Genomic DNA, 22,414 nt, shown 5'->3' with positions numbered 1-22,414 from the left:
AAGAAGAGCAGCAGACATTTGCAGGGAAGTTTGTCATACCCAAGTCGAGAAGAGAAGATACTCCATTGACTGAGATCCGGATTGGGAATTTGACAAATTGTGTCAGTCCCAATGAGTCGCAGAAGTCCTTTGCTGAGGTGCCATGGCTGGTGAGAGATTCACCCACACCCAGCCAGCTGGCATGATGATAGTTGAAGTCGCCACATATGAGGAAGAGAGAGTTTGGATGAGTTGGTAGAAGTTGGTCCATGTTGTCCGACAGCGAAATGTAATTCATGGAGTCATCACTGTTTGGAGGATGGTGCAGAACACATGTGAACAAAAGGTGGGAGCGGAGAGGAAGCCGTAGCCAGAGGTGCTCCTGTGGGCGGGGTGAGACAGCACACGTGGACAGAAGCACACGATGAGACAACAGCACATGTGGAGAAATGGAAATAAATGTTGTTTTGGGGGGGGGGGGGGTGGGGGTTAAAACGTTAGGCAAAGAGTAGATGTTCGGGGAAGTTCGGGGGAGAAGGGAAAAATCTAAGAACCAAGCAAAAACAGCGAAGGAAAGAACAAACTTCGACGGGGGAAGCCTCGGGCTACACGGCCGCACACGCGGGGCAAACAGAAACGATGAATTTATGAAAGATTAACACCGAGAAACTTCCTAGTGACACACTATGGGTACACACACTGAAAGATAAAAACAGTTTCGACAAAAATACAATTGTGAACAATTACTTAACTTCGAAAACGTGGAGAACGTGTCCAGCTTCGAAAATCAATGCGGTCGCCGGAAAGATCTCGCAAGACCCTTGTACCTTTTTCAAATAATGTACCATTTCTTCCACAAAATTGTTGAAATTAGGAAATATTTTGGTACCCACATATGTATTTCTTTGGTTTGCAGTGAAACAAAACAAGAAAAGCTGAAAAAATTACTAAATCTTAGTTTATTCCACACATAAATCCTAAAATGGCCCAGACAATATTATTGGCACCTTTTAGAAGTTGTTAGAAATAATTAGATTTCAAGCAGATGATTCTCCTTTACTTTGGAATTGAACTCACCTGTGGTGAGTTGCAGGTGCCTGCAATATAAAAATCACTCATTCAACCAGTTTGAATAGAGTAAAAGGAGTCATTCTGCTGTTTTGTGTCACTGTGTGCAACACAATGTGCATGGAGAAGAGAAATAAAACCAGAGAATTGTCTGAGGAGGTCAGACACAAGATTGTAGCCAAGCATGCACAATCTCAAGGCCCCAAGTCTCTATCCAGACACCTTGATGTTCCTGTGTCCACCGTATGCAATGTTATCAGGAAGGTTAAGACCCACGGCACTTTAGCCAACCTCCCTGGACGTGGCTGCAAGATAAAACTTGATCGAAGATTGCAGCGAAGGATTGTTCGAATGGTGGAGAAAGCACCTCGATCAACTGCCAAACAGATTCAAGCTGATCTTCAGACACAAGGTACGACAGTTTCAACTCTCACCATCCGTCACCATCTCAATGAAAAGGGGTTCTATGGTAGGAGACCCAGGGGGACCCTGCTGCTAAGAAACCTCGACTGGAGTTTGCCAAAACACACCTGAACAAGCCAAAATCCCTCTGGGGAGTTTAGTTTGTCCAAAGTCTGTGCTACCAAATATTAAGTTGAGGGTGTCAACATTTTTGTCAATGCCATTTATTTTTATTTTCTGATTTAAAAGGATATATTAAGTTCTGAATCAAAAACAAAGCTTCAGTAACATTAACAGTGAAGTAAAGAATTGTGGAGACCAAATACTTTTGTTAATTTCAACTTATTTTTTGAGAAAATTGTGAGTTATTTGAAAAAAGTGCAAGGGTGCCAATATTTTTGGCCAAGACTGTAGATCAGGTTACTCTTGCATTCTGTCTCTCTATCTATCTATCTGTATAGTTGAAAACATTTGATTACATTGTCAACCATTTGTATCATTATGTTTCAGAGATGTGCTGTTTGCTTTGGCTCGGTTAAGCCATTGATGAAGTGTCCGCTCTCTTCTCTATCACCACAGTCGTAGACAAGGAAATACAAGGAAATTTGACGCAGGAGGAGACCATTACACTCATCATGTCTGAGCATTTCTGGCAACATCTATGTGCCCTCCATCAAATTTTAGTTTAGCCCACAGGTACCAATCAAATTTTAATTTAGCCCACAGGTACCCATCAAATTGTAATTTAGCACACAAGTACCCATCACATTTTAGTTTAGACCACGGGTAACCATCACATTTTAGTTTAGACCACGGGTAACCATCACATTTTAGTTTAAACCTATTTACTGCCTCCACTGGTTAAACACATCACACCATAACAATAGAACGTCTAATAAATAGAAAAATTACATCAGAAAATGGAAATGTGTACAAATGGCAGAAGACTGGAAGTCTTGGCAGTGTCCATATGTTTTATACCTCTCCCACCCCCCCCCCACCCCCTTCCCATGCCTCCCCCCCAAAGCCCTCTCCCTCCCACAGTTCTCTCGATGTCTCCATGTCTCTCGGTCCCTGCTCTCAAATGTTGTGTTTGTGTCCTTCCCCCTCTCTCCCCATCTTGTCTACCGCTCCCGATGTTATTTGTTTTGTGTGTCTGTTTGTCTTTCTGTGTGATTAATGTTCGCTCTTTCACGAGCCTCGATCTTGTATACAAAAAAAAAAAAAAAAAAAAAAAAAGGAAATAAAAATGGAAATACAGGAAAAACGGAAAATGGGAAAAAATGGAAATAAATGGAAAATGGAAATAAAGATATCATATTGAGGATATGAAAGCGAGTCATTTTTATATCCTCAACACTCTCATTCTTCCTTCTAGATCTTCAAGACAGCTGTTCACCACCTTCTCAGATCATACCCAATCCGAAACCATGATCTTTTCTACCCCCGTTAACTTCCCCCCCCCCACCCCCTCCTCACCCCCCTACCCTCCTTCCCTCCCAAACCTCTCCTCCTAATTTTCCAGTTTTCCCTCCTTGGAGTTTCCTTTTCCATGCATGCATGTTTTGCATTCTGTTTTTGTCAGTTACGTACTGATCCGTTCAGGCTGTTCCACAAGCCTTGACTATGTCTCGAAAAAACCCAGACATAACATTCATGAAAACAAAGGAGCGAATTTGGGTGAAGTTTCTGCCTTCCAGTATGTACATCAAAACCAACAGGGAGATAAGTTGATAAAGAGCCACCAAAAGGAATTGAATTGTAAGACATTGCAAATTGGTCTGCACCATCTTGCAGGAAATAAAATGGCAGGAATTCAATTAAGCCACTGATGTAGTCCTCTATAAAAACTCAAACAACTAGAACGGCACTCAGTAGAGAGCATACCTCCACCTGGTTGGCCATATCACTCAATGGTGAAGAATCACTTAAAAATATATACTAGCTGGATCCGGATCTTCACCAAAATTGAATCGATTCTTCCTTGTCACACACACAACCTGTCCAACAAGTTTCGTCCAAATCCGTCCATAACTTTTTGAGATATCCCGCAATGTATCGTTTTTGGCCCTATCTCCCAATGCCAATGGTGAAGAATCACTTAAGATATTAAATAATTCTCATATCCGAATCCATATTCAGATCTTCACCAAAATCGAATCATTTCGTCCTTGTGACATACGCCACATCTCTGTCAAATGTCGTCCGAATCCGTCCACAACTTTTTGAGATATACCGCAATGTATCGTTTTTGGCCCTATCTCCCAATGCCAATGGTGAAGAATCACTTAAGATATTAAATAATTCTCATATCCGAATCCATATTCAGATCTTCACCAAAATCGAATTATTTCGTCCTTGTGACATACGCCACATCTCTGCCAAATTTCGTCCGAATCCGTCGACAACTTTTTGAGATATACCGCAATGTATCGTTTTTGGCCCTATCTCCCAATGCCAATGGTGAAGAATCACGAAAGATATTAAATAATTATCATATCCGAATCCATATTCAGATCTTTACCAAAATCGAATCATTTCGCCCTTGTGACATACGCTACATCTCTGCCAAATTTCGTCCGAATCCGTCCACAACTTTTTGAGATATCCCGCAATGTATCGTTTTTGGCCCTATCTCCAAATGTGCCAATGGTGAAGAATCACGAAAGATATTAAATAATTCTTATATCCGAATCCATATTCAGATCTTTACCAAAATCGAATCATTTCGCCCTTGTGACATACGCTACATCTCTGCCAAATTTCGTCCGAATCCGTCCACAACTCTTTGAGATATTTTGTTCAAAAAACGGACGGACGGACAAACAGACAGACAGGGGTGAAAACATAACCTCCATCCACCTTTGGTGGCGGAGGTAATAATCAGAATATTAATATCGACCATAGAATAACAAACAGAGCAAATGGTAGGCAATTATAAAATAGCCATGTCTATGAAAATGATGTGGACTGAAATGGCCATGAATGTTGTGAAGACATAATGAGTGTGCGTTCTGATACTTACATCATTCCCAAAGTCTACTTGGCATTTCTGCACGACACACGTTCCTCCCAACCAAGTAGCAATTGTTTCGTTTTCAAGATAGGTCTGTCCGTCCAGGTAGCAGTACGCTGGGGAGAAACGATTTCGTACTACATTACAAAAATAAAAAAGGGCAAAAGAAAGAAATCCATTTTCTGAGCATTCATCTATCGGCCTCCAATATCAGGCATTTTGTGTTCCTGGACCAAAAGTTTAAAGGGGCATCGATTTTTTACAGCGAGAGTGTACAAAGCCTTGTCCATTTAACCACAGGCTAGTGGGCCTGCAGGGTAATGGAATCTATAATTATAGCTGACATACAGACATTTATCTTCTCAAATGATCTCATCAAGGATATAATCAGTTCAGCTTTAGTCTTGGTCTTAGATGTGTCATGTCCTACCAGAGACCTCTCCCTGGATTGTTTCCCTGGATTGTTTACCTGAACAACTATCCCTGGATTGTTTCTTTGTTTTTGGTTGAGGTCTTTGCTCCTGTCTTGATTTCATCCTTCCATGGGGATGTCATCCTTTAGCATCATATAAAGGAGTGACAGAACCCCAGCCTTTGTATATACCACTTCCACATGATCACACTCGTTTCCAACATGGGTCTTGTTGTTTCTTGCAGGCCTGTGTCTCGGTCCTTGTGGGAGGTATTCAAAATCTGCACACGTGTGGCCTAGATGATGTTTTTTTTCCACCCCTGTCTGTCCGTCTGTCTGTCTGTTAACGGGATATCTGAAAAGGTTGAGGACGGATTTGGACGCAATTTGGTGGATTGGTTGTGTGTGTGTGTGTGACAACGACAAATTGTTTAGATTTCGGTGAAGATCCGGATCTGGATCCAGGTACTATAAAATTGTCAGTGATCGCCATTGAGAGATGGGGCCCTAACAATATACCGTATAGCACAATATTTTAAAAGTTGTGGACGCCTTATGACAAAACTTGGTGAATGAGTTGGGTCACTGCATCCGTACCTCAACCAAAAAGCTGATCAGGTTTTTGTTAAGGTCCGGATCCAGATCTGGCCTATCAGTGGGATACAAAACGTAAACTGTTCAGCCTGGCAGAGGTATGCTCTCTATCGAGTGCCGTTCTGTTTACCTCTGCCACCGAAGGATGTACGGAGGTTATGTTTTCACCACTGTCTGTCTGTCCGTCTGTTTGTCTGTTTGTGAACAAGATATATCAAAAAGTTGTGGACAGATTCAGATGAATCTTGATGGACAGGTTCGATGTGTGACAAAGACAAATCACTTCGCATTTGGTGAAGATTTGAATATGGATCCAGTATGAGGATTTTTTACGGTGTAGCCCACAGGGCAAAGTAGTCTTGAACAGTGTTTGTCTGTCCGTATGTATGTATGTGTGTATGTATGTAGTTATTTATGTCCCCTCAAACGTATACCAATCAGAGCTGAGGATCTGGTCACGTGACAGGGTGATGTGATTATGTCTGATGTCATTACGGCATACAACGGCTGCCTCCACACTCCGGCATTTTGATTCCAATTTCGTTCAGGCCGAACATATCGTCGAACCTGTCATATATCACAATCTGCATGCTCTACCTTTACGCTTTGCATTCAGTGTGAAACACAAACAAACCGATTGTTAAAATGATCATCAAATATTGAAAGCATCGACGTTACGGTTCTTCCGACGACACAGTACTTATAGGCCTTAGACTTCATGCCTTCATGCCTCACCTTCAGGCAGCTTCGCACAAATTAGCCCAGGTTTCTTAACACAGCAGTGTTGTTTTCGTAATAATTATAATAGCGTTAGTACTAATAATATAGTAAATATAATCGTAACACTGCAATGCTTTTGTCGTTATTGCAAAATTTCTAGATTGAAGTGGTGTATGGTTCATGAATCAATGATAAGCGATAATCAATGATAAGATAATCAATGATAATCAAAATTGTACGGTACAAATACCGCAGAAGTAAAGAATTAGTCTCGGTTATTTTTAGTAATAACATTTTCAGAATAATGATAACGTTGTAGTGCGGTGCTATGCGCACGACTTGTCTTGCCAATAAAGGAAGCAACAACGTACGTAACCAAAAGTGTCTTTATTCAAAGGATCAAACTATAGCACTGCCGTGCTCGGGGCTGTAAGCCCCGTGTATATCCCGAGGCCATGCCTACCCCTCGGGCGTGGCCGACACCCTCTTGGTGCGCGGAATGATGTCATCGTGCCAGCGAGCCATCGTGTCCGCCACACGCGCCCCCCCAGAATTCCCGCGCACCTGAAGGGTCAGTTTGCAGGGCAAATGGATGACCCGGCCGAAGCGCCCTCTGGTGGCTGGCGGCGTCTGTGATGCCGGGCTGCCAGCGGCTGCCCCTGGGATGGGTGCGGGACCGGGGGGCGGCGTGCCGGCGGGGTTGGGCGGTGCCGGGGGTCCGCCCGCCGGGGGGCAGCCCCGACGCGGGGGCTGAGCCACTGGCAGGGGGTGGTCCACGTCGAGGTGGGCCGGTTTGAGGCGGTCAACGGAAACGCGGTTAGGAGTACCGCCGATGTCCAGGGTGAAGTGCTTTGCCCCGGTCTCCAGCACGCGGAAGGGCCCGTCGTACGGGGGCCGCAGCGGTGTCCGGTGGGCGTCGTGTCGGACGAACACGTACTCCGCCGTGCGAAGCTCCGGGGCGACGTGCGTGGGCGCGCGCCCATGGTGCGCCGTCGGCACCAGGGCGAACCTCTGGGCGGTCTCCTGCAGCGCCGAGCGCTGCTGCGCCGCGGACCATGGTGCCGTGGAGTCGGGGAGGAACTCGCCCGGCACCCGCAGCGGTTGTCTGAAGACCATCTCTGCCGCGGATGTGCACAGGTCGTCCTTGGGCGCCGTCCGGAGGCCCAGCAGGACCCAGGGGAGCCTGTCGACCCAGCCGCCGTCACGGAGGGTGGCCCGGTGCGCGGCTTTCAAGGAGCGGTTGAAATGCTCGCACAGGCCGTTGGCCTGGGGGTGATAGGCCGTGGTACGGTGCAGCTGGACACTGAGCCCCCGCGCGACCGCCCCCCATAGCTCTGAGGTGAACTGGGGGCTGCGGTCGGACGAGATGTCCGAGGGGGCGCCAAACCGGGCAACCCAGGTGGCGATGAACGCCTGCGCGACGTCCGCCGCCGTCGTCGCCGTCAAAGGCATGGCCTCCGGCCACCGGGTGGTGCGGTCCACCATGGTGAGGATGTGGATGAAACCCCACGAGGGGGGCAGAGGTCCCACCAAGTCCACGTGAACGTGGTCGAACCAACGTTCGGGCACCGTAAACCGGGCCAACGGGGCCTGGGTGTGGCGGTGCACCTTCGCGCGCTGGCACGCGAGGCACGTCCTGATCCAGTCGCGGACGACCTTCCGGAGGCCATGCCAGACGAACCTGTCGGCGACCAGCCTCTGGGAGGCCTTCGTGCCCGGGTGGGACAGGCCGTGGATGGCGTCAAAAACCCGGCGCCCGCGGGCACGATGGGGCGAGGCCGCCCGAGGGAGACGTCGCACAAGAGGGCCGTGCCCGCGCTGTCGAACGGCACCTCGGTGACGCGTAGGCCCGTGACGGCGGTCCGCAAGGCCTGGACGTCGGGGTCGGTGGTCTGGTCGGACGCCATCCGGGCATAGTCGATGCCGAGGTGGACCGCGTGGGCGACGGACCGGGAAAGGCAATCCGCCACCGGGTTGTCCTTCCCCGCGACATGCCGGATGTCCGTTGTGTACTCGGACACGGCCGAGAGGTGACGCTGCTGCCGGGCCGACCACGGCTCGGCGACCTTGGCCATCGCGAAGACCAGGGGCTTGTGGTCGACGAAGGCCATGAACGAACGGCCCTCGAGCAGATGGCGAAAGTGCCTGACCGCCAGGTGAAGCCAGAGCAACTCGCGGTCGAAGGTACTGTACCGGCGTTCGTGAGGGCAAAGCTGCCGGCTGAAAAACGCCAGCGGTTGTTTGGCGCCGGTACAGTTGTTTGGCGCCGGTACAGTTGTTTGGCGTTGTTGGGCGCCGGGTGCGCGAGCATGGTGGTGTTAACCAGGGCGAGCTTCGCGCCCGCGAATGCCGCATCCATCTGCTCGGTCCAAACGATGTCACCTTTGCCCGGCTTCCCCCGGAGGGCCTCGTGCAGGGGGCGCAGGAGCTGGGCGATGCGGGGCAGGAAATGGTGGTAAAAGTTCACCATGCCCAGGAACTCCTGGAGCCCCCTGATCGTGTGGGGGCGCGGAAACCCCTTGACCGCCTCCACCTTTGCTGGTAAGGGGATGGCCCCGTGCCTGGTGACGCGGTGCCCCAAAAAGTCGATCTCGGCGACGCCGAACCGGCACTTGACGGAATTCACGATCAGGCCATGCTGGCCCAGGCGTTCGAAGAGCGCGCGGAGATGGCGGAAGTGCTCTTCACGGGACGCGCCTGCGACGAGGATGTCGTCCAGGTAGACATAGACGAAATCCAGGTCGCGCAAGACGCTGTCCATCAGACGTTGGAACGCCTGAGCCGCATTCTTCAAACCAAAGGGCATCCGAAGGAACTCAAAGAGGCCGAATGGCGTAATGACGGCCGTCTTCGGGATGTCCTCCGGCCTGACGGGGACCTGGTGGTAGCCGCGTGTGAGGTCCACCTTAGAGAAGCAGGACATTTTCGCCAACCAGGCGGAAAAGTCTTGGATGTGGGGGACCGGGTAACGGTCGGGGGTGGTGGCATCGTTGAGGCGGCGGTAGTCCCCGCACGGCCGCCATCCCCTGCCAGGCTGCGGCACGATGTGTAGCGGCGACGCCCAAGCACTCTTGGAGCGCCGCACGATGCCCAGCCGCTCCAGCGTAGTGAACTCCGCTCTCGCCACCGCGAGCTTCGTCGGTTCGAGGCGGCGTGCCTGGGCGTAGACCAGTGGCCTGACGGTGGGTATGTGATGTTCCACACCATGCTTTATGGCCACCGCCGAGAAGGTGGGCCGCATGAGGGCCGGGAAACTGGCGAGGAGGCGGGTGAACTCGTCCCCTGCCGGAAGCGTACAAACCAACCTCGCCGGGACCGAACTGCTCAGCAAGCCGCTTGGCGAGCCGCTCGGTGAGCCGCTCAGTGAGCCGCTCAACGAGCTGCTCAGCGCGCATGCAAGCGAGCTGAACGTTTCGGCCTGGACGAGGCGTCTGTTCTTCACGTCTACCAACAACCCGTTTGCACAGAGGAAGTCCGCACCGAGCAATGCCATGGGCACTCCGGCGGTTACGAACGACCACTTGAAGCGTTGCCCTCTGAACCGCAGGGAGAGGCAGCGCTTCCCGAACGTGCGTATGGGTGTTCCGTTGGCTGCAAGCAACGCGGGGCCCGGGCCCGCGGTTCGCTTGTCGGACGTAGAGGCAGGGATAACGCTCACCTGTGCACCTGTGTCACATAGGAAGCGGCACCCAGACAAGGTGTCCGTTATAAAAAGAAGGCTGCCGGAATGGCCGACGCTCAGGGCCGCTACCGAGCGCCAGCTTGGCAGTTTCCCGACTTGCCAAACGAGCACGGCGGGCGACAATTCCTCGCCTTGTGGCCAAACCTGGCGTGGAAATGGCACCAGGTTTGCGGCGAAGGCGGAGGCCGTGGTTTTCGCGGTGGTGGTGGGCGGGGCGTGGCGGCGGCCATGCGGTGTGCATCAGCCTCGAGATCCTCGAGGTGTGGTGCATCAGCATCAGCGTCAGCCCCGGGATCCACGACGGCCGCACCGAAGCTCGCCCGCGTGTCACACGCCGCGAAAAACTTGTCGGCCTCGACGGCCAGCGCGCGGGGTTCCTTTATCTTGGAACCGGCCAACGCGAGGTGTACCTGGGCTGGTAGCTGGCGTAAAAAGAGCACCCGGAATAAAAAAAATCCGGTGCATTGTCCCCCAGTAGCGACAGCATGTGGTCCATTCGGACCGATGGTCGCGTGTCGCCGAGGTCGGGAAGGTCCAGGAGACGGTCGGCCCTTTCGTCCTCTGTGAGGCCGAACATGGCGATGAAGCAACGCTTGAGCGCCTCGTACCTGTGGTCGGCCGGTGGGTTCCGCAGGACGGACACGACTCGAGCAGCTGTGCCGGGCCCGAGGGCGGCGATGACGTGGAAATAGCGCGTCTCGTCCGCCGTTATGCCACGAAGCTGGAACTGGGCTTCGGCCTGCATGAACCATATCTCAGCCTGCGCCTCCCAAAACTCAGGGAGTTTCACCGCTACTGCGTTGCTGCTTGTCATGGCGCGTTCTGTAGGACAGCGTCGGCTGAACTAGTCGGAGGTCACCAATGTAGTGCGGTGCTATGCGCACGACTTGTCTTGCCAATAAAGGAAGCAACAACGTACGTAACCAAAAGCGTCTTTATTCGAAGGATCAAACTATAGCACTGCCGTGCTCGGGGCTGTGAGCCCCGTGTATATCCCGAGGCCACGCCTACCCCTCGGGCATGGCCGACACCCTCTTGGTGCGCGGAATGATGTCATCGCGCCAGCGAGCCATCGTGTCCGCCACAACGTAACATTAATATTATAGTAAATCTAATCGTGACACTAATCCCTTCATAGTGACTGCAAAGTTACTGGAGGTTAAAATATATCATCTTCTATGTATTAAAGTAGCAGCAGTTTTGTGTCCGTCCGTCACACTAAGTCATTACGTCTATGATGTCATTACGATGGCTGACTCCACCAACCAACATTTTAATTTACTCATTCACCTTGTTCACTATGGGAGCAGCAGGAAGTATCATTCCTCTTTGGGGTACATAGATTACAGTCTCTCTATGGTTGGGTCTCAAGAACATTGGGGGTGTGTTCATTTACCAAGTTTCTTGTGGAGAGATCGCCAAGTGGTTTAATTTAAGCATTTGAGCAAGCACTCCATTCAAAACTATTAAGGAACGGCTGGCTTGCCAAGTGTTAGCTAGCTGTTTGGTAAATAAGTACACCCTGGTTTTCCCGCCCTTTCAGTTTCATGTTAAACAGCAGGAAAATTGTGTTTCATTGGTGGTTTTCAAAAGGCCGCTACGAAAAACGCCACTTTTGCTGCAGGAAGGGTCATGTTATTTACCCAACCCTTGTGGAGTATATAGTTTACAGTAGATCTTCGCTCAGTTCTGTAAGTAAACCTTCCCTCACGGATGTCGGGATTTCTCCAAATTTCTTTGTTTAATGTTATAAACGGCATTAGCGATTGTTTAAAAAGCTAATCAGGTGTGTTTGTGGTTTATAATATTTTACAAGCCCAGCTATGCCGCTGTTAGACTTCCAGTCTTGTTTAATTCATAAGTGATTTAGTGGGGGGGCCAATGTAGCAGATTGAAATGCCCGGTGAAATTGCTTGTTAATTTTTGGACACTGGTTGGGCTGTCTTTAGGGATGATATAAGTTCTAGAAAAAATATGTCTCCAATTGTTTCAAGTTCTTTATGGCGGCCATTTTGGATTTTCAAAATGGCGGATGTCGAAAACGTAAAATTCCATTATCTTGGCTTCTAAATGACCTAGAGTTTCGATTCTGGTGTCCAGTTGTACATTTTTGGGGATAGAGAATTGAATGAAACCTTCTTTAATAACCTACAAGGGATAAAAATAGGTTTTTATGGCACAGCCGAACCAGTGTCCAAAATCTAACTTAATGCACATCTATCTTAATTGTTATTTGTTATTTGTATGTTCCAGATTCGTGACCCTGAGCTATGATGGAGCCAAAAAGCAAGAAAACCAAGAAAGAAACTGATTTCACACTTTGCATTCAGTGCCAGGATCCCCAAGGTGCACTAGTGACTGAGCCAGCACTGGGCTCATATGCAAAGTTTCTCCAGTTCATCCAGGAGAGGGCACGATATGGTGATGCCGACTTCAAACAGATCAGCGAACGATTAAGCTGTTTCACTGCCACTGACTTGAGGAACAATAAAGCAAAGTGGCACCGGGCATGTTATGGATCTACATGCAACACTGCTCACCTGGAGCGTGCTAGAGTTCGCCACCAGAAAGCCTGCGAACATGGCGACACCCAGCATCTTCATAAGAGGTGTGGACGTCCTTCTTCTGCACCTGCCGCTGCAAGTACCTCAGGTTCTACGCAAGACGAGACTCTTCGCTTCACACGTTCATCATCAACTCCATTCAACAGAGACCTTTGTTTCTTCTGTCAAGAGGTCACTAAGGAAAGTGTACATGTTGTATGCACGTTCAACGCAGGTAAACAGCTGAAGAAAGCTGTTGAAGAAGGCAGCAACCACAAGTGGAAAGTTCAGCTGAGTGCTGCCATCAGTGCACATGATGCTCATGCGATCGACGTCAAGTATCATCTCCCATGCTGGGTGCAGAATGTCCAACGTGCTCCCAAGAGTGGGACATCAAGTGATGACAAAGAACACATACTGCAAGAAACTAATGTTATCAAAATAGCCGCAGACAATGAGTTTGTCAGCCTTGTTCGCTCTCTACTCCAAGCTGGTGAAATTCTCAACATGTCTGACCTGAAGTCGGTTTACTCCAGGATTCTTGACAATAATGGTGTGCACAATGTCCCATCACCTACTACCCAAGGCATGAAGGAGAAAATCAACTCTCACATTGATGACGTTCACTTCATGAAACCAAAACGTCGAAACGAGTCAGACTGTGTATTCTCCACTGCCGTGCGTGATGCAGCTGTCGAAGATGCAATGACGAAGACAAATGAAAAAAACATCGAACAACTGTTTGAGAGTGCCTCTGTTCTCCGCAGTGCCATTGCTTGTCAGAACAAGCACCCATGGCAATTTGAAGGAGAAATGAACACTGATGATGCTGAAAAGCATGTACCCAAAGTACTCTATGCTTTCCTCCGCTGGCTACTGGAAGGACCAGCCACGAGCATTGAGCCAGAGACTATGCGCTCAGCCACTATTCATCGAGATGTTATAACCATCAGTCAGAACATCATGTACGGCTACAAGTCAAAACGCCAAGTCACGTACAAGCCCAAAGAGCCAGATGCACCATTCCGCCATCGCTTAGAATGGCCACAGCAGCTTGCCGTTGCCATTGTAGTCCATCAGTCCACCAGAAACAAGAAGCTTCTGGATTTCCTGCATGGGTTCGGTCTGTCTGTTGATTATAGTCGGATCTTGCGGTTGGAGACACAGCTGGCCAACTCAGTCATAGAGTCTACGACAGAACAGGGTGTATACTTTCCAAGAACCATGCGCATAGGGACGTTTGTCTTCTTTGCAGTGGACAACAGTGACTTCATTGAAGACACACCTGATTGGAAGCGGACACTCCGTGCTACAGCCTGGGCACTCTACCAACGACGGGAACATGCACCCTCCACAGATGAACATAGAACACTGACACTACATGACCGAAAGGCCAGACACCGCTCACTCAAGGTTCTGACTGCTCCAGACTTTGTTCCTTGCCAAGCACCAAACAAACAATCTGCCACAGGTACCACGTATAGCTTCAAGACACGGTCAAACCCAGATGTCACCAAGCCGTACTCTGCGACGGACACAGTGTGGCTACTTTCACGCACAATCATGCGAACAGCTGAAGCTGAGGACGTACAAGACGACATCATCCCACCAGATGACCAGCTGCAAGCTGCAGAACCCCAGCATGCTGACCCTGTTGGGTCACTCGTCCACGATCCAAAACAACCACCTGGCAGTAGGATCAAGCATCACAATATCCCAACTTGGACAGCCTACAACTCACTGCTCTCCTCTTCGAAGCCTCTGACAGAGGTCAACGCCCTGCCATTGGTAGCAGCACCAGCCCATGAATGGCAAACACTGATAACAGTCTTGAAACAGACACAGCAAATCAACTGCATGGTCATGGGTCCCGATAGGAAGACAGTGATCACCTTAGACATGGCCCTGTATGAGCGAGCCAAACAGCTGGAGATGACCAGAGATGACTGCAAAGGCAAGTGGGTACTGCGACTAGGGGAGATGCACACTGTGATGGCTGCACTGAGGGCTGCTGGGAATGCCATAGAGGACAGTGGTCTTGACGAGGCTTGGTCTGAGGCTGATATCTATGGCCCAACAACGACCAGACAAATACTGGAAGCCAAGCACATGAAGAGGGCTTTGGAGGCCCACATCACCACTGTCCAAGCCCTCTTCGACCTCTATGTGGACGAATTCTTCCAAGAGCATCCCCATCTGAGGGGCCCATGTACCCAGTCAGCACAACAGGTTGCCCAGAGCTGTCATCTACACAACCGAGAGGAGATGACAAGCGCGCAGAACAACATGCTAGCTGTCCTCGAGTCAAACGAAGTCCTGGAGGCCATGGCAAAGTTTGATGAGAGGAAAGAAGCCAAGAGTCCACTGTTCAAGTTTGTGCGACGCTACATGCGGATGATAATGCTGATATACACATTCATCCGTGCCACCCGTGATGGACAATTTGAGCTTCACCTGTCTTCACTGGATGAGATGTGCATATACTTCTTTGCACATGACAAACAGAAATATGCCAGGCTGACTCCCCGGTACCTTGCAGAGATGAAGGCCCTGAAGATGACAGATCCAGGGATCTACCAAGAGTTCATGGATGGGAACTTCAGTGTCCATAAGAATGAAATCCCCTTCTGTGCTGTAGGTGTGGACCATGCACTGGAGCACATCAACAGGATCATGAAGGTGACAGGGGGTATTGTGGGCATTACCCAGAATGCCAGTGCCCGCGAAAGGTTCTTTCTGACAGCACCAGAGCTGAGTAGGCTTGCTGAAGAAGCCCGTCAGATGGCTGGCTCACAATCAGTGACAGCTCACAATCATGGTGTGGCATCAGGCTGATGTACCGGACCCCCAGCTTCCACAACCAACAGAACATGGATGGAGAGCAGAAGGAGATCAGCTGGTGCCCATCACAACCAAGGACCCTCCAGCCCCAGCTGCCATCACACATCTAATCAAATGTAACTGCAAGAAGACCCAATGCATGTCTCACTGCTCATGCAGGTCTCAGCATCTCAACTGTTCTGAGATGTGTATGTGTGGGGCAGATGAAGAGGTGTGTGGTAACACGGGTCAGGAGCGCCCCATGGGAATCGATAACACTGATGATGAGGAGGATGGAGATCCTTCAATGTAACAATGAACACTGCCAACTAAAAATATTGCACAAAGACATTATAAGTGTACATTTGAACACTAAAGTCCAGCCTTTATGTGATTTAGAAGTGAAAATGATGGAAAAAAATATATATATGTGTTGGCATAAGTGCGTGAAAATCCAAGATGGCTGCCATAAGAACCCTTTTGATCATATGTAGGTGTATAAATGTGTGTTTATTGGATTAAGTATCCGCAAATATGTACATTTGGACACCAAAATTAACACTCTAGGTCATTTAGAAGCCAAGATAATGACAATTTCGGTTTTCAACAAACGCCATTTTGATAATCCAAAATGGCCGCTATAAAGAACTTGAAAAAAATGGAGACATATTTTTTCTACAACTTCTATCATCCCTAAAGACAACCCAACCAGTGTCCACAAATTAACATTTGAATTCAACGGGAAAACATTGGCCCCCCCACTAATTCTTCACCATTGAGTGATAGGGCCAAAAACTATAAATTGCATGATGTTTCAAAAAGTTGTGGACGACTTATGACAAGAATTGGTGGATGAATTGGATAGAGGAAAAGAGCAAGCTTATTAAATTTTGGTTAAGGTCCAAATCCAGATCTGGCCTATCAGTGGGATACAAAATGTAAACTGTTCAGCCTGGTAGAGGTGTGCAATCTACCGAGTGTCATTCCTAGTTCATAATTTATCAGAAACATTGGAATTCTGAGCTTTTGTGTTTTTTACAAATTTGCGCCAAGAAGCCCTTTTGTTATTTGAAGGTGAAATTTGAAAAATGGGAATATTAATAGAAGCTCAAATAATACTTCCGACATATTTATATATATATACCCAATGAAATGATAGTTGTGAGTTTAATCATTCTGGAAGGTGCAACTTCCAAATTACTGTGTGATCTGAGACAGGGGAGAGTTAAGGAAAGTAATACATTGAGAATGCATCAACATGACTTTCTCCCTTTACCTGGGAGAAAAAGAAAAACTCACGTCTGCACTGTTTGCAGCATTCTCCGTCCATGTACGTAAAAATGTACATGCTGCTGCACTCGTACCGTAAGCATTGCAATGGCTCGCATATTGTCTGTTCAGCCTGCGTCACATGCAAGGCGCCATCATTAATTTATTATCATCATCGTGTTAAATATCCTTAATGTAAGAATCATCTTGCATCAGTGAAACCTACACTTTAATTATACAAATGGTAGCAATTTGATGCCCATATCTTCTCCCAGTATCCCCACCACTCACCTTTATATTCCAGATACCCACAACACAATCAAAACTATAACTCTCCTTCCTTCCTCCAATGCATTCCCTGCTTAGCTCAACCTTTCCAGATTGACCAAAGTATGTTCTGTGTCTGTGCTTGCCATGCATACTGTGCATAGCCTCTGAAGACCCTTGTTATTTCGGCTAAATGAGAGCCTCACAGCTCTCATTAAACTACATGGAAGAAGAAGAAGGAGAGGAAGAATAGTGTCCATGTGTTTTATACTTCTACCCTTCCCACGCCTCCTCCCCCCAAGCCCCCTCTCCCTCCCACACATCTCCCTGCTCTCAAATGTTGTGTTTGTGTGCTTCCCCTTCTCTCCCCATATTGTCTTCCACTCCCTCTTTTTATATATTTTGTTTGTCTGGTTGATTTGTTTGTGAAGTAAATGTTAGCTCTTTCACGAGCCTCGATTCAGTATACAAACCGCGCCCCCCCCCCCCCAAAAAAAACCACCTCAATATATACCATTTGTATTGATATGCACATTATCCCACTAGCCCCCCATTTGTATGGTAAAATGTACCGTGCAGCTGCAGCGCAAGCATCCTTGCACCCATGGCAGGTCCAGAGAGATGCAGCAAGAAGTCTGGGGAGTGATGGATAAGGATGGTGAGGAGGTATCTTGTATGACAAGGAAAGTGAAAGTTGGAAATTCTACTTGTGGTGTTTGGAAATGTTTTGTAGAATGCACCACAAGGTAATCTAGTCCATCAAAGCTAGATAAATCAGATTTTTTTTAAAATGATAATAAAAACAGGCAGCCATTTAACGCAATACGTTTAAAAGAGGTTTAAAACATCAAATATGGTTGGCAGAATGACTCAAGTGAGCAAGACTAAAAAAAAGGCTTTTCATAGCCAATCACGACCTGACAATAGACATGGCCACCACCATGGGAATTATTGGCAAATTCAATAAGCTATATTCCAATAAGCTGTATTTGCTCATCGTGGTGGAATCTCTTCGCAGAAGGGAATAATGTCAAAAATTCACAAGGATCAAGTATAGTAAATCTTACTCTTCGAAATGGGATTTAATAAGATAAAATAGAGAATTGTTAAATGTTAAATGTTAATGATAATTTTTATTTTTTGCAATTGGCAATTGTGAATTTAAATGCAACAAAATGCAGAATATATAGGTTTATAATTTCTCTATAATTTGACAGTTTTTGTATCTTACGCATGCAGTGGTGAACCCGGTTGTGCGTGGTTGAGCGTGCTGTGGTTTTGCAGACATCTATATTCTATAGGCTGGCAGTATGGCCTAGAGATATGCACATTTGCCTCTAAGCTGTCTAGACCTTGGTTTGGCCTTGGTTCGAATCCCAGCCCATCCGTAAACCAGCATCCCAGTGCGCCACAGACAGGGTAGCCCGGTGTTGGACATAACAGTTGTGGTGGCTGGTTGCACCTGTAGAACGGATCCGCAGCTGCTCCTTCTCTACCTCAATCAAAGTGAAGTTTTCCAAACGGGATCCGTTGTTACATTTTCATCCCTGTATGTTGTTTGTATTTTCATCGAAAAGTCTCCATGATAACTTGTACCTTGTTTGTTGATATTGTACTGAATTGGTTTTTTTGTGCAGCCGAGGCCTTTTTGGATAGCTGGAGCTTAATCGTCTCAGTGTTGAGGTTATTTTTGTCGTCCTGTTTCTCTTCCTGTTTTTTCCCAAAAATATGTCCTTTGCCTTTTTGTTCCCCGTCGCACCGCGAAGCGAAAGGGGGACCATGGTTTTCCCCTCCGTGCATGCGTGCGTGCGGTGGTGCGTGCGTCCCTGCGTAAGCGAAGGACCGAATTCTAATCTGGTGTGTGGGTGCAACAAGGCAAAAGGAAGAACGCTCTTGAAAATTGGGTCGCCATGTCAAAATCCAAGATGGCCGCCACCATATATATGTCTGAACATTTTGAGCGGAATATCTTGAAAAATAAACGAACTACTAACGTCTAATCTGGTGTGTGGGTGTATCTAGGCATAAGGAAGAATGCTCTTGAAAATTGGGTCGCCACGTCAAAATTCAAGATGGCCGCCGCCATGTATGTCTGAACCTTGTGAGTGGAATATCTTGAAAAATAAGCGAAATACCAACTTCTAATTTGGTGTGTGGGTGTATTTAGGCATAAGGAAGAACGCTATTGCAAATTGGGTCGCCACGTCAAAATCCAAGATGGCCGCCACCATATATATGTCTGAACCTTGTGAGCGAAATATCTTGAAAAATAAGCGAAGTACCAACTTCTAATCTGGTGTGTGGGTGTATTTAGGCATAAGGAAGAACGCTCTTGAAAATTAGGTCGCCATGTCAAAATCCAAGATGGCCGCCACCATATATATGTCTGAACCTTTTCAGCGGAATATCTTGAAAAATAAACGAACTACTAACGTCTAATCTGGTGTGTGGGTGTATCTAGGCATAAGGAAGAAAGCTATTGAAAATTGGGTCGCCACGTCAAAATCCAAGATGGCCGCCGCCATGTATGTCTGAACCTTGTGAGCGAAATATCTTGAAAAATAAGCGAAGTACCAACTTCTAATCTGGTGTGTGGGTGTATTTAGGCATAAGGAAGAAAGCTCTTGAAAATTGGGTCGCCATGTCAAAATCCAAGATGGCCGCCACCATATATATGTCTGAACCTTTTGAGCGGAATATCTTGAAAAATAAACCAACTACTAACGTCTAATCTGGTGTGTGGGTGTATCTAGGCATAAGGAAGAACGCTCTTGAAAATTGGGTCGCCATGTCAAAATCCAAGATGGCCGCCACCATATATATGTCTGAACCTTTTGAGCGGAATATCTTGAAAAATAAACGAACTACTAACGTCTAATCTGGTGTGTGGGTGTATCTAGGTATAAGGAAGAAAGCTATTGAAAATTGGGTCGCCATGTCAAAATCCAAGATGGCCGCCGCCATGTATGTCTGAACCTTGTGAGCGGAATATCTTGAAAAATAAGCGAAGTACCAACTTCTAATCTGGTGTGTGGGTGTATTTAGGCATAAGGAAGAACGCTCTTGAAAATTGGGTCGCCATGTCAAAATCCAAGATGGCCGCCACCATATATATGTCTGAACCTTTTGAGCGGAATATCTTGAAAAATAAACGAACTACTAACGTCTAATCTGGTGTGTGGGTGTATCTAGGCATAAGGAAGAAAGCTATTGCAAATTGGGTCGCCACGTCAAAATCCAAGATGGCCGCCACCATATATATGTCTGAACCTTGTGAGCGAAATATCTTGAAATATAAACGAACTACTACCTTCTAATCTGGTGTGTGGGTGTATCTACGCATAAGGAAGAACGCTTTTGAAAATTGGGTCGCCACGTCAAAATCCAAGATGGCCGCCGTGCGTCTTCCACTTTGTCAACTCGCATCACTTCACCGACAGGGGACCGAGGCGTAACGCTTGTCAACACTATCCTATTCCTCCACGCTTCAAAAAAATTTTTTTTTAACTTTCTCTCAGACACAATTATCTTATTCGGCCTCCCGCGTGTACTTCCTTTACATCTCCTTTTCCTCCATCATTTTTAGCTCACCTGGAACGAAGTTACGGGGAGCTTATGCGACGGCGCATCGTCGTCCGCCAGTCATTCAGTGAGTAAACACTTGCAACTTCTCAGAAACCGCCGATGGGATTGCGACCAAATTTGGCACAAATTATATTTGTTGTGTTGCGACTAAAGTTTGTTCACGGTATTAGAAAAATCGAGGTCTAAGGGGGTTTACCGGGGTCAAAGTGGATCCAGGTTTGACCCCCCCAAATTAGGAATTTGCTTTTTCCTCTGAAACTACAAACACTATTTCGATGAAACTTCACCACAACCTTCATCGCCCGTGATTTACCAAAGTTTGTTCACGGAATTAAAAAGAAATCGGCTTCTAAGACATTCTATTGGGAGGGAAGGGGGGGGGCAAGGGGGTTCCCCTAGAATTGGTATTTGCTTTCTCTTCAGAAACTACACACACAATTTCGATGAAACTTGACCACAACCTTCACCACCCATGATGTACCCAAGTTTGTTCACGGCATTAAAAACAAAATTGGGCCCTAAAGGGATCTTCAGGGGAGTGGGAGGTGGTTGTCCCCCAAAGTAGTTATTTCCTCTTTTCTCAGAAACTACACACACGATTAAAATGAAACTTGACCACAACCATCATCACCTGTGATGTACCATTGTTTGTTTAAGGCATTACAAAAATTGGGTTCTGAGTAGGTATACTGGGTTGGAGGGGGGGGGGGGGGGCAAAATAGTTATTATTATTTTTTGTTTGTTTAAAGTCTTATGATTATGTTTGTATGATCCTACATGCTGCCCTGCCTTCTAGCAACCATTGAAATTGGTTTAACATACCTTTAGTCAGTGTAGTATACTGTTTATTTTATCAGGTTTCAGGGTTTTTAGCTATTTCACGAGCCTCGATCTTGTATTAAAAAAAGAAGGTGAGCGCCCAGGGGTATTGTCCCTATTTTTTTCAATAAAAGTTAATGAAAGAAAATGCTTCTTCCTTCGTCCTGTAAAAGCTTTTGAAAACGTATTAAAACTCTTCAAATCCCTACTTTATCTTGCCTTCAGCACACCACGTGTTCTTTTCGTTACAATTGATTCTTCCTCTTCTTCGTCTTCGCAAGGCTTATTTTGCAAACCTGTCTCTCTGGAGCGCTTGGTCTGTCATCCATCTTCTAGTTCCCAGCAGCACGACCTTACACTGTGCTTTCAACAATTCCTTCCAACCATCACATGATCTTGATCATGAGAATGTTCAATATGTGTATATTGAGAAATCCAGTTTGCAGAGTTTGGCTGCACACAACAATCAAATCCCCATTCACATCCTTTTATAGTGTCAACCCCCTCCCTGTCAGTACCTTCCCCCACATCTCCTGCAGCCAACTTCCTTTCAACCCCACCCCTTCTGTGGCCCCTCTTCAGAATCCCTCCAATTCATGTCCACCCTTTCCGCATCCCCTCTCACCCCGCCATCTCCAAGCTTCACCCTCACCCCATTCTCTTCAAGCTTATCCCTCACTCCACCCTTTCCAAGCTCCCCCCTCAAGGTTTTCCCCCAATCCACCCCCTCAATACTTCTCTCTCAGCTTTCCCTTCATCCTGCCCGTTCTCAGCTTCCCCTCGTCCCACCCCTCACAATCTTGTCCCCGTCCTGCCATATCCCATCTTCTCCTTCATCCCGCCACCTCCTATCTTTCCCCCGTCCTGCCACATCTCATCTCGCCTGCCCCCATAATCCCCACCCAGCTCGTGCCTTCCCAGACTCCTCCCCCCTACCCTCACCCTTCCCTCCACAATTCCTCACCCCTCATACTCACCTCCACCTCTCATTCCCCTCTGTACCTCTCCTGCTCCCCTCTCTGCGCCCCCTTCTCTCTTTCCCTCCCCCACCCCTCCCTGTCTCTCCCCCACCCCTCTCTGTCTCTCCTTCTGCTCCTCCCCTTTCCTTCTCCCCTCCCACTCCCTTCTCCTCTCCTCTCCTCTCCTCCTCTCCTCCCTCTCCTCTGCTCCTCCCCTTCCCCTCACGCACCCTCCCCTCACTCGCCTCCTCCCTCAAACCCGGTGATGCACTTGGCCGT

At 47.7% G+C, this 22,414-nt stretch overlaps 1 protein-coding gene across 3 annotated transcripts in view; it reads right to left on the bottom strand.

The window, feature by feature from the left end:
- LOC137431174 (protein kinase C-binding protein NELL2) overlaps window positions 1-22,414 on the bottom strand; it is a 47,886-nt gene that overhangs the window by 19,856 nt on the left and 5,616 nt on the right. For all 3 annotated transcript variants that reach the window (XM_078781602.1, XM_078781600.1, XM_078781601.1), the window contains exons 3-5: window positions 17,345-17,407; window positions 16,536-16,638; window positions 4,475-4,581 (exon numbers count right to left, since the gene is read on the bottom strand). In XM_078781602.1, the coding sequence (XP_078637728.1) occupies window positions 4,475-4,581; window positions 16,536-16,638; window positions 17,345-17,407 (273 nt within the window). The remainder of the gene's footprint in view (window positions 1-4,474; window positions 4,582-16,535; window positions 16,639-17,344; window positions 17,408-22,414) is intronic.

This window comes from Myxine glutinosa, chromosome 7 (genome assembly GCF_964187855.1).
Source record: "Myxine glutinosa chromosome 7, kmMyxGlut1.1, whole genome shotgun sequence".
Classification (NCBI taxonomy): domain Eukaryota; kingdom Metazoa; phylum Chordata; class Myxini; order Myxiniformes; family Myxinidae; genus Myxine; species Myxine glutinosa.
The sequence above is the reverse complement of the archived record's forward strand: the minus strand, read 5'-3'. Positions and strand labels throughout refer to the sequence as shown.